Source organism: Triticum aestivum, chromosome 1B (genome assembly GCF_018294505.1).
Source record: "Triticum aestivum cultivar Chinese Spring chromosome 1B, IWGSC CS RefSeq v2.1, whole genome shotgun sequence".
Lineage (NCBI taxonomy): Eukaryota > Viridiplantae > Streptophyta > Magnoliopsida > Poales > Poaceae > Triticum > Triticum aestivum.
The window spans coordinates 118,972,782-118,983,840 of NC_057795.1; the positions used below are offsets into that span (position 1 = coordinate 118,972,782).

The 11,059-nt window shown below is 44.0% G+C and overlaps 1 protein-coding gene and 1 long non-coding RNA gene across 5 annotated transcripts; one reads left to right on the forward strand and one right to left on the reverse strand.

The window, feature by feature from the left end:
- The first annotated feature begins 229 nt into the window (after nucleotides 1–229).
- LOC123111103 (alanine aminotransferase 2) lies at nucleotides 230–5,014 on the forward strand. Of its 2 annotated transcripts, XM_044531792.1 has the most exons (15): nucleotides 230–480; nucleotides 1,387–1,437; nucleotides 1,723–1,773; nucleotides 1,867–1,932; nucleotides 2,000–2,061; nucleotides 2,407–2,485; nucleotides 2,574–2,678; nucleotides 2,772–2,882; nucleotides 2,981–3,118; nucleotides 3,378–3,452; nucleotides 3,553–3,673; nucleotides 3,754–3,908; nucleotides 3,994–4,068; nucleotides 4,154–4,357; nucleotides 4,690–5,014. In XM_044531792.1, the coding sequence occupies exons 1-15, from the start codon at nucleotides 442–444 to the stop codon at nucleotides 4,804–4,806; spliced, it is 1,449 nt and encodes a 482-aa protein (XP_044387727.1). In that variant the 5' UTR covers nucleotides 230–441; the 3' UTR covers nucleotides 4,807–5,014. The 2 variants fall into 2 exon arrangements, with proteins under 2 accessions (XP_044387727.1, XP_044387726.1); XM_044531791.1 differs by having other exon boundaries at nucleotides 1,867–2,061.
- A 1,711-nt stretch (nucleotides 5,015–6,725) lies between these two features.
- On the reverse strand, nucleotides 6,726–10,603 carry LOC123111109 (uncharacterized). 3 transcript variants are annotated; one of them, XR_006454139.1, is made up of 5 exons: nucleotides 9,146–10,603; nucleotides 8,742–8,978; nucleotides 7,102–8,654; nucleotides 6,895–6,996; nucleotides 6,726–6,793 (listed from the first exon to the last, which is right to left on the reverse strand). It is a non-coding gene; the product is annotated as an uncharacterized lncRNA (long non-coding RNA). The 3 variants fall into 3 exon arrangements; XR_006454133.1 differs by having other exon boundaries at nucleotides 6,727–6,996; nucleotides 9,146–9,534; nucleotides 10,170–10,603; XR_006454130.1 differs by having other exon boundaries at nucleotides 6,727–6,996.
- Between the last annotated feature and the right edge of the window lie 456 nt (nucleotides 10,604–11,059).

Genomic DNA, 11,059 nt, shown 5'->3' on the forward strand with positions numbered 1-11,059 from the left:
GACAAATAATAGGAAACACAAAAAGGCAAAGGGAAAATTTGCAACTCACATATAGTATGACAGAAAGCGGCAGCGTGGACGCAATAAGGATTGGCCGGACTTTTTTGGAGCAGAGAAGAAATCTTGACACTTTCTGAGAGCAAAAGGCCGAGACGAAACCGCGGCTGAGCCTGAGGACGGCGGCGCCCGCGGGCCCACCCGCAATCCCGCGGCTTCCCCCCGCTTTCCATTCCTCCGTCCCTTCCTGTGGGTGAACACCTCACCTCCCCCGCTTGTTTTGTTTCCATCCTCGTCCCGATCCCTCCCTTCTTTATAAGCACATCGCCTTCCTTTCTCCCTTCCGAGTCGCCACAAAACCGCGGAGAGATAGAGACGGACAGCTAGAGGCGTCAGGATATACTCGCTGCTCTGCCGCCCCCCTTCGCCTTAGTTGATCTCGCCATGGCTGCCACCGTCGCCGTGGACAACCTCAACCCCAAGGTGAGGCGGCGCTTCTCCTGTCTGTTTCTTGCTCTCTTTCTTGGGCGCTTCCGGCGAGGCGGGGGGCGGGTTGCTGATTTGATCTGTGAGTCGGGTAGTCGGCCGTCTACTTGGATGTGGTCTTACTTCGTCGGATTCTTCTTAGTTTCTTGTTTCTGATTCAGTCGTGCGCTTGTGGTGCTAGTTGACACGCTTGGTTATTCCGCTTTAGTGTTCTGGATCTGATAGTTCGAAGTTGAAAGCGAGGATTTTTTTCAGTGCAAACTTATCATCTAAAGATTTCGATTTTAGTTCAGAGTGAACTGATGAACTCTTGGTCTGCAAATTAGAGTCATTCAGCAGTATTAGAAGTGTAAGTCTGTACTGTAGTGTTGTGTTTTTACCTTGGTGCTGTCAGTTCCCGCAAAAAGAGAGGGAAAACTAGCCAGCAGGTAGATCTCGGTACTGTTGAGCTGCTGGCATGCACTATTTCGTGTGACGGTGGCAGTCCGCATCCTTTTTTTTCTTTGGCACTATAAACAATGACATCTTTGATGCTGAAGCACGAATATTGTTGTTTAAATGATACTGTAGCATAGATGCTGCTCAGTTGCCAGTTTGTCACTTGTGAAGATTTTCACATGTTCTAGTTGGTGACAGGGCATCTGGTGAACAGACCACTTGTCTCTGTGCATATGTTCTTTCACCTGGAGGTCTTTACCGTTGCATGGTCATATGACTGCATAGCATTCCGTCCACATCTCTGACATGATTATAAGTTCATTATATTTCCACTTTCAAGAATTTACTGGCATTCTGTGTTTTATTTATTTGAGTTGCTGATTAATTTTGACCATCATTTGATCAACTATGTGCATTTTCCAAAAACTAGCCACTTCGTTAATTATCTTATGATGACTGTTGCAGGTTTTAAAATGTGAGTATGCTGTGCGTGGAGAGATTGTCATCCATGCTCAGGTATTTCAACTGGCCAACAAGTGTTATTTCTGTAATTTGAAATCTCCTGTATTCAGAGTTTAGCTAAATCTTTACTCATGTTTTTAGATAATCACCAAGTCTAATAAAAGTTTAGTAGGATGCACTTTTATTCTGAATTTTGACAAGGAATTCTTGGTATTAGTAACAGTTCGATACGCTTTAAAAACAGAGGGTGTTACCTGGCATTTCCTGAAAGACGCCAGTTCATGTGCCATTAAGTATTTAGAAATTGATTAACCAGGTAATTTTGTTTTTTGTTTCCAGCGCTTGCAGCAACAGCTGCAAACTCAACCAGGATCTCTACCTTTTGATGAGGTACTTAAGCATAGATTCTGAAGGTTAATGTTATAGATAGTTTTCTTGTTATGTTGTACAGTTTCTTAGCTCATTCAACTTTTCCCCTTGCAGATCCTCTATTGTAACATTGGGAACCCACAATCTCTTGGTCAGCAACCAGTTACATTCTTCAGGGAGGTATGTGAATTTTGTACCTGCAGAGTTTAAAGTTTGTTCCGCTGGATTCTTACATGGTATATCGCAGGTTCTTGCACTTTGTGATCATCCAGACCTGTTGAAAAAAGAGGAAATCAAAACATTGTTCAGGTGAATATCGGCATCATTGTAGCTCATCAGCATGAAACAAATGCAAGGAAAACTTAGTATGGGAGGATATTTTGACGGATACCCTTAACCAAGTGCTATCATGCTAACTTTTTGCGATTCAAATGAACTTGAATAATTGCAAAAACACAGTTGCGGAGTAAAAGTATTCCATAGGGTGTGATGCATCAATCTGCAACATTTTAAGCCTATACTTTATCAGTGCTAAAAATCGATACGTGCTGTGTGTTTCCACTTCTGATTGATTATGAAAAATACCTAGAACTAATTCATTTGTCTTAGCGTGAACCTGTTGCATATTATACCTGATGCTTCATCTTGTTGCAGTGCTGATTCTATTTCTCGAGCAAAGCAGATTCTTGCCTTGATACCTGGAAGAGCAACAGGAGCATACAGTCATAGCCAGGTAATCATCTCATTGCACAATTTATTACTTGCCGCAAGGAGAAAAATGTGGAATCTTGGATTGACTTTTTTTTTTACCATTCTCCTAGGGTATAAAAGGACTTCGTGATGCAATTGCTTCTGGGATCGCTTCACGAGATGGATTCCCTGCTAATGCTGATGATATTTTTCTTACAGACGGAGCAAGTCCTGGGGTATGAAATTTACCTCTTCCTTCGATTGCTAGACAATGTATGAACAAACATTAAGTAGTTAACTCTTATATCATGTTACTCTTCCCTTGTTAGGTGCACCTGATGATGCAATTACTGATAAGGAATGAGAAAGATGGCATTCTTGTCCCGATTCCTCAGTACCCTTTGTACTCGGCTTCTATAGCTCTTCATGGCGGATCTCTTGTATGTATCCTGCCTGTTTGCCTGGCAAACGAAGTTTAAGTTTAGTATAGTTATATTTCATGCGGCACCAAATCCTGAATTGAGAGCATATCTTTCAGGTCCCATACTATCTCAATGAATCGACAGGCTGGGGTTTGGAAATCTCTGATGTTAAGAAGCAACTCGAAGATGCTCGGTCAAGAGGCATCGACGTTAGGGCTTTGGTGGTTATCAATCCAGGAAATCCTACTGGACAGGTTTATACTCATCTTTTTCCTTCTGGTCCAGAAAACCTTCTTGGCTTGCTGCAACTATGGTGTCCACGCCATATATTTTACATAATGCATGCATTTCTTGTATTCTTGAAGTGAGTACATTTCTCCATTCTTTTGTAGGATAGCTTAGGGTATAATTCTTTTTTGCTTGGGCTGCAATATGTATAAAATATTCTGAAGGTGACTAAGATAACTAAAAAGGAGAAAAGATCAATAATTATGATGGTCCATTTATTTATAGGTACTTGCTGAGGAAAACCAATATGACATAGTGAAGTTCTGCAAAAATGAGGGTCTTGTTCTTCTGGCTGATGAGGTGAGGGATAATGGTTCTCAAAGCATCACAACACACTTTTAGCTGCTTAATTCTATTGCTTCCGTTGTGTGTAACATTCATGACATTTATCTATTGGTAGGTATACCAAGAGAACATCTACGCTGACAACAAGAAATTCCACTCTTTCAAGAAGATAGTGAGATCCTTGGGATACGGCGAGGAGGATCTCCCTCTAGTATCATATCAATCTGTTTCTAAGGGTAAGTAGAAAGATCCACATGCTTATTCTTCTATTCACAATGTTGCTGGTTTGCCAAAACTATTTTGGTGCTACCACCAGGATATTATGGTGAGTGTGGTAAAAGAGGTGGTTACATGGAGATTACTGGCTTCAGTGCTCCAGTAAGAGAGCAGATCTACAAAATAGCATCAGTGAACCTATGTTCCAATATCACCGGCCAGATCCTTGCTAGTCTTGTCATGAACCCACCAAAGGTCAGTGACATGATGCTCCTTAAATTTCTACACCTAAATGAGAATACAAAGTTCTTCAGATAAATACCATTAATGGCTTCTGCAGGCAAGTGATGAATCATATGCTTCATACAAGGCAGAAAAAGATGGGATCCTTGCATCATTAGCTCGTCGTGCGAAGGTGCACCATGGTTCTATATCTCATACCCCTAAATGCATTGTTGAAAACACGCTAAAATTTGTTACTGCTGCTTTCATGATCACAGGCATTGGAGATTGCATTCAGTAAACTTGAGGGAATTACTTGCAACAAGGCTGAAGGAGCAATGTACCTGTTCCCTCAAATCTGTCTACCACAGAAGGCGATTGAGGCCGCTAAAGCTGCTAACAAAGCACCTGATGCATTCTATGCTCTTCGTCTCCTTGAGTCAACTGGAATCGTTGTTGTCCCTGGATCTGGATTTGGACAGGTGAGCAGATTCAATCTTGATAGAAAGATTATGCAATTTTGATGCCTGTAGTCGCTGATACTATTGGTTCGGACATAAATCTAGCATTATTTTGGTAACAATCATATAGTTTCTTTTTCGTAATAAAAGAACAAGTTTTTTTTTTCTGTGTGTGTGTTGAACTTATGCAACATAGATATGGAACCAACATGCCCGAACTGAAACGTTTTGTCCATTGTTAGTGAAAGCATTTATGGACTCTGGGTTTTGAACAATATACATTACACCTACTTTCCCTTCCAGTGTTTTTACCCTAAGCCATAACATTGCCATTGATACTCTGTACTCGACAGGTTCCTGGCACATGGCACTTCAGGTGCACGATCCTTCCGCAGGAGGAGAAGATCCCGGCGATCATCTCCCGCTTCACGGTGTTCCATGAGACGTTCATGGCAGAGTACCGTGACTAAACTGGTGTAACATGTGTTGGATTACATGCAAGCCTCATGGATTTTCCCTAGGCGTTTTTGCCCCCGTTGAGAGCAGTATCCTGTAGATGAGACAAAATAAAGGAAATCCATGGCTTGTGTGTGTGTGATACTATATCAGATTGTGAAACAGATTACCAGTCTGATGCCTTTGATGGCAAATTGGCAACTGAGATTTCTTTTCCACCTATAGTTTGCTTGATATCTGTGGCGGAATACCCTCGTGTTCTTGGCAAATTCTGAAGTATGACGAGCAAGGCGAATCGCCAAACCTTGGGATGCATCTGTATGGGTGGTGGCGTGTCCCGCGGGGCGGGGAGTATAGGTCCGGGAGTGTAGGTCTTCCAAAGCAAGAAGATGGATGCCCAAGCGTTGCAAAAACTATGGCGTAGTGAGGACACTGAAGAAATGAATGAAGCGTGGTTTCTCGGTGGAGATTTACTCTTGCGATGGACTTTGGCGCCCGCAGCATGAGCTAGGCTAGGACTTTGACCTTGTCTGGAGCGCGAGGCGTCAGATGAACTCCCTCAGTTCCAAAATAGATAACTCAACTTTGTATTAACTTTTTAATATAAAGTTGAGTCATCTATTTTGGAACGGAGGGAGTAATGGATATTCATGTCTTTGGTGTCTTCTTGCATGAGGAATGGGTACGCATGCTTGGTGGAGAAGGGCAAGGACAGAAGCGACTGCAACTTTGAAGACTCGAAATTTGTTAGGTGTTTTCAAAGTCTAAAATGCACACAGATCAAAATGAGCGGGCAAACTACTCCCTCTAAAGTTAGTGAGAGAATTTCTTATTTAACACTTGCTTAAATTTTTGTGCCCTATTTAACACTGTAAAACTTTTTCTTTCTTATCTACAACAATGCTAAAATTTGTTCCCTTTGTGACACTTCCGTCTATTTTGAATACTAACGGTGTTAAATGGCACATGAAAAGACGATCTTACCCCTAATGCAAACTTGTGATCAAAATCATTCACATGGGGATCAATAACTTTTTCCTGCTGTTAATTTGCAAAACTGGGCAGAACTTTCCTTGTCAACATGCAATTCTGGACAGTCTTTTATTTTGAAATTTAATTCAAAATTGGGCAGAACCTATGACACAATTCATATGTATATTGTTCAACACACACCTTTCAAATTTGCCAATGGCATGAGGCACTCCATATACATCCAGACTCACATCCAAGTACACATATATGACTCACATACATCATAGGTATACATCATATTAGCAACCCAAAAGTGGCTCACATCATGCCCAGAATCACATACATAAGTCCAAGTCCACACATACATCATATTAGCAACCCAAAAGAGGCTCACATCATACCCGGGTTCACATACATTACTCCAAGTCCACACATACATCATATTAGCAACCCAAAAGTGGCTCACATCATACCCAGGTTCACATACATTACTCCCAAGTCCACACATACATCATATTAGCAACCCAAAAGTGGCTCACATCATACCCAGGTTCACATACATTACTCCAAGTCCACACAACATGACATGAGCAGCAACAAAAGTGACATTAAGTGAAAGAAATTAGATGGAGTTCACAAGCTGAGCCGCCTTTTGCTTCTTGTGCCCATTGCAGGGCTAGTTGGGTAAGCTTTTTTGCTTCTAGTGCCCATTGCAGGGCTGTCAAATGGCACCATCGGATTGTTTTGATCCTTTTTAGCAAGCTCCATCTTCCTTGTGGCCCTTAAAATAACAACATGGCTGTCAAATTATTGTAGTGCATGTATGACAACAATACATATGGATATATTTGATACATGTATGGCAGCAAACAACAATATCAACTATGCATAATATATGATATTAAAATCCAGAAACAGAAAAGGTCACCTTCCCCCCCCCCCCCCCCCGCCTTTGCATTTTTCTTGTTTGTAGTCTCCAATGTTTGGTTATGCTTTCCCTTCTTCTTGGTTGTAGTTTCCAAGTTTTGGCTATGGATTACATGAATACATACAAATCGAACTCAGTTTTTGTTTGGCACAAATAAAAGTTAGTTATCATTTGGAACAAGCATTGGTGTAGAATCGGTAACCTTGCTGGAAAATACATAGCGGTTGCCGGCGCGTCATCACCTCTTGGCACAATGGATGACTCGGATGTTTTAGTAGTCTTCCTCCTCTTCTTTGGTGGTTCTCTACACGAGAAATGATAAAGTAGTGAACATTCATAGGTGATTACAAAACAATAATGCAAGAAAGTAGTTAACATGCAATAGGAGATTAGATGGATAGTTGATTACCTCACAGCCATGAAAGCAGCAATGTCATCTTTGTTACCCTTCTTACACTTATGCCAATGGTGCCCGTATTCCTTGCAAATAGGGCACAAGTGCTGGCCACTTTCCCCCTTTTTCTCACCACAACCCTTATGCCTCTCAGTTTGGGGCCGACCAACTACAACTTTTAACTAGGGTGGATGCATGAAGAATCCATGGTTAGATTCAGGCCACTGGGTCTTGTCAAACATAGCAGGGATTAGTTGGCCATAAGCTGACCTAAACTTGTCAATGGAGTAATACGAGTCCACATAATTCTGTATATGTGCATTGACAAGTGATGTGATGAATGCTAGAGCATGCTTGCAAGGAAGGCCGGAAACTTGCCATTGTCTACAAGAACATGTGTTGTCATGCAAGTTGACGACAAAGACCCACTGCCTCCCAATTGAGTAACTTCAGCAACTTCTTCTGAGCTTTCTACCACCTCCAAGTTTAACTCTCTACTCTTTGCATTCAACTTCTTCATTATGAGGGGCAAAATTAATAAGCCAGCTAACTTCTTTGCTACTTTTCTCCTTCGATTCCACATGATCATAATCATCTGCCTAAGCTTGTCCATTAAGTCATCCAAGTTCAAGGACTTGTGGTGCTTAATCCATTTATTGAAGCACTCTGCCAGGTTATTGGTTACACAGTCCACCTTACAAATGGTTGAGAACTGACTCCTAGTCCACAACCTAGTGTGCCACTTCCTAAGATATGTAGTTGCCGCTGGCTTTGCTGTCTCCATTGCAACCCAATTTTTGTCAAATATATACTTGTTCCATGAGTAAGCAACAACCCAAAGATGGTCATCAAATACCTTTCCGTGATACTTTTTCTTGAAGTTTGACACCAAGTGGAACATGCATTCCCTATGTTCTACCTCTGGGAAAACTTCCTTTACCCCTGTCATCACCGCCTGCCCAGCATCAGTGCTTATGGCTAAACCCCTTGGCGATCCTATGGATTGCCTAAGCAATTGCATGAACCAGATCCAGTTCTCATTTGTTTCGGAATCAAAAATTCCAAAACAAAGTGGATACATCCAATTATGGCCATCTACAGCGGTAGCACTGGCTAGCTGCCCCTTAAACCTGCATGTTAAAAATGTGCTATCTACTGCCAAATGCGGTCTGCAACCACTAAGGAATCCATCTATGCAAGGTTTCAAAGCAAAGAAGAACCTTCTAAACCTATTTTTTTTCTTTTATAGTGAAATGATCGATCTGCACTATGCTACCAGGGCAAGAGATTTCTACTTGTGCTTTAAACCTATACAAATTGTCAAAGCTGCTATCCCAATCACCATATAGTTCTTTCAGAGCTAGCTTCTTACCCATATATACCCTCTTGTAGTGGATGTCAACCTTGTGGTGTTCTTTAATCTTTTTGTGCAATGCCTTCGCTCCGAGAGTAGCATCTTCAATCAGCCAATCCTTCACCTTATCACATATCCAATACTTGGTTGCATTTTTCATCTTCTTTTTCCTTCTTGTACTAGAGCAATCATGGCCACATGGGTTTTTCTTCACCTTAAAAAGAGAGATAGAGGTAATTAGCTAAAAACACTTGACAATTATGCAATAAATGTTCACAAATGAATAGAGTTAAAAAATTACCATTATAGTACACTTATCCTCGGTCGTAGAAGCATCTATCCTCCATGGACAATTACATGTGCAACTTCCAAATAACGCGGCGGGTACTGCTCTACAATTGACTCGACCAAATCCTTATAATTTGTCAAGTCACAATCGATGACCTTCTCAAAACAAAAACATTTTATGTCCTTTCGAGCTTTCTTTGGGTTGCCAAACAATTTAATTTTGAGCAAATAACTCGAATTTGGATCCATCCTGTGAATTAAAAAGACAACTTTAAACTTTGCTTTAAACCTATGCATGAGTATTGCTAGACAATCTGATCATTAACCGAAATTAAGTGAAAAGATCTCTTCCTCAAATGCTACACAAACTAGCACAATCTATACATGATAATTGCTACTAGATAGACTGGCCCTTACCCATCTGGACACGCCCATGTTGCTGGCGGCAACTGAGTACCGTCCTGGCCTGAAGCTGCTGCCAAGAACGACCCAGCCATGCCCTCGCCGGAGACCCCAGCCACTTCCACGCCCTGGCCCGAGCCAGCTGCAGCCGAGCCACCGGCCAGGCCCGAGCCAGCTGTAGCCAAGTCTCCGGCCTGGCCCGATGCTGGCTCAACCCCACCGCAGCCCGAGGCTAGCCCGACGCCCTGGATTGACCTGACCTCAGCCCCGCCGGTGCCATCGGCAAGCCATGACACGTCCGCAGCCGCGCCATGGCCGTCGTCCGCGACGCCGTCTCCATCCGCAGAACTGCCGCCATCCATAGCCCTCCGCCGCCGCTAAGCCTGGGAGGTTCGCCGCTGCCTCTAGGGTTGGGAAGAAAGGGGATGAGAAGAGTCGGGTCGGGAGAGAATAGAGAGATCGGTTTGGTCTCTGTTTTTCTTTTTCCTCAAAGGGGTAATTTTGTCCAACGAGAAAATACTGACATCAGTCAATCCAGATCTTAACGACATATGCTAACGGACTTGACGAAGTGTTAGAAAGGGAAAAAAATTACACTTGGTGTTATTTAGGGAAGAATTTTTTTTGGAGTGTTAAATAAGGAATCAATATTTAAAACAGTGTTATATAAGGAATTTTTTTAAAGTTAGTACAAAGTTGAGACACTTATTTTAAGACAAAGGAAGTATAATATTTAGATCAGTGAAGTGGGTGAACATACTAGAGAAGGCGTTAGCGAGTGCCTGATGGTGGACCCAGGTGTCCAGCCAGAAGAAGGCAGAAGCTCCATTTTGTGTTAGGACAAAGAAAATCTAGCTAAGGGGTATACATTGGTTGACGATTATTAAGATTAATTAACATACTCCCTCCGTCCGAAAATACTCGTCGGAAGAATGGATGTATTTAAATATATTTTAGTTCTACATACATTCATTTTTATGCATTTCTCCGACAAGTATTTCCGGACGGTGGGAATACTTAATTAAGGGACAATCCCTACCTTTATTAACCAACCGCCGACGGATGCTATTTCGGTGACCGTCGGGCCAGTTCACATAGAGACGCCTCTCCAACGAGGCGTCCTCCCTGTACCTATATATATGTAGAATCATCAATAAAAGAGAAGACAGTTCCATTCATTTTGCTTTGGACCTGAACACATTATCAGCACGCTCCCGAGAGCGATTTGGTTGAGAGACAAAGCGACCGCTCCCCGGCCATGGCCTCTCCTGCAAAGGTCATGATAGCGGCCACCGGCCGGCGTCGGCTCCCTCCGGCCGTCGTTGCGGGTCCCCTTCCCCCGCGCGGCGCTCATGCCCGGAGTAGCCAGGCTACGCCCGCCCGCGTCGAGGCCTCGCCCTCGCACGCTGCGCCGCACCCTGCGCCAGGCCATGGCCACGCGTCGCCTGCGCCAGGCTTTGCCCTCGCCCGCCCGCCTGCGCTGCGACGCGCCAGGGGCCCATCCACCCGGCCGCCGCCCGGGTCGAGGCTGCCCCTGACCGCGCGGCCATCCACCCGACCTCTGCGCCGGCCGCGCCAGGCCACGCCTGCCCGGGTCGGGTCTGCCCCTGGCCGCGCGCCCGTCCACCCGGCCTCCGCGCCGCGCCGCGCCCCAGGACACAGACTCCGCCCGGCCGTGTGTCGTGCCGCACCGCGTGCCCGTCCGTCGCCCGCGGCGCACCGGCGTCTTCTAGCGCTCCGGCAGCACGAATACGTGCAACAGTGCCCTCCCATCGGCAGCGAACGGTGGTGCGTAGCACGACGGCGTGAGCCAAAACGAATCATTAGATTCGTAACCGCACATGGAAATTGGAAAGGCCATGGAGCCTTATCCCTTCGCGATTATACACTTTAGCCCATGCGGCTTTACCTATTTTCATAATAGGCTGT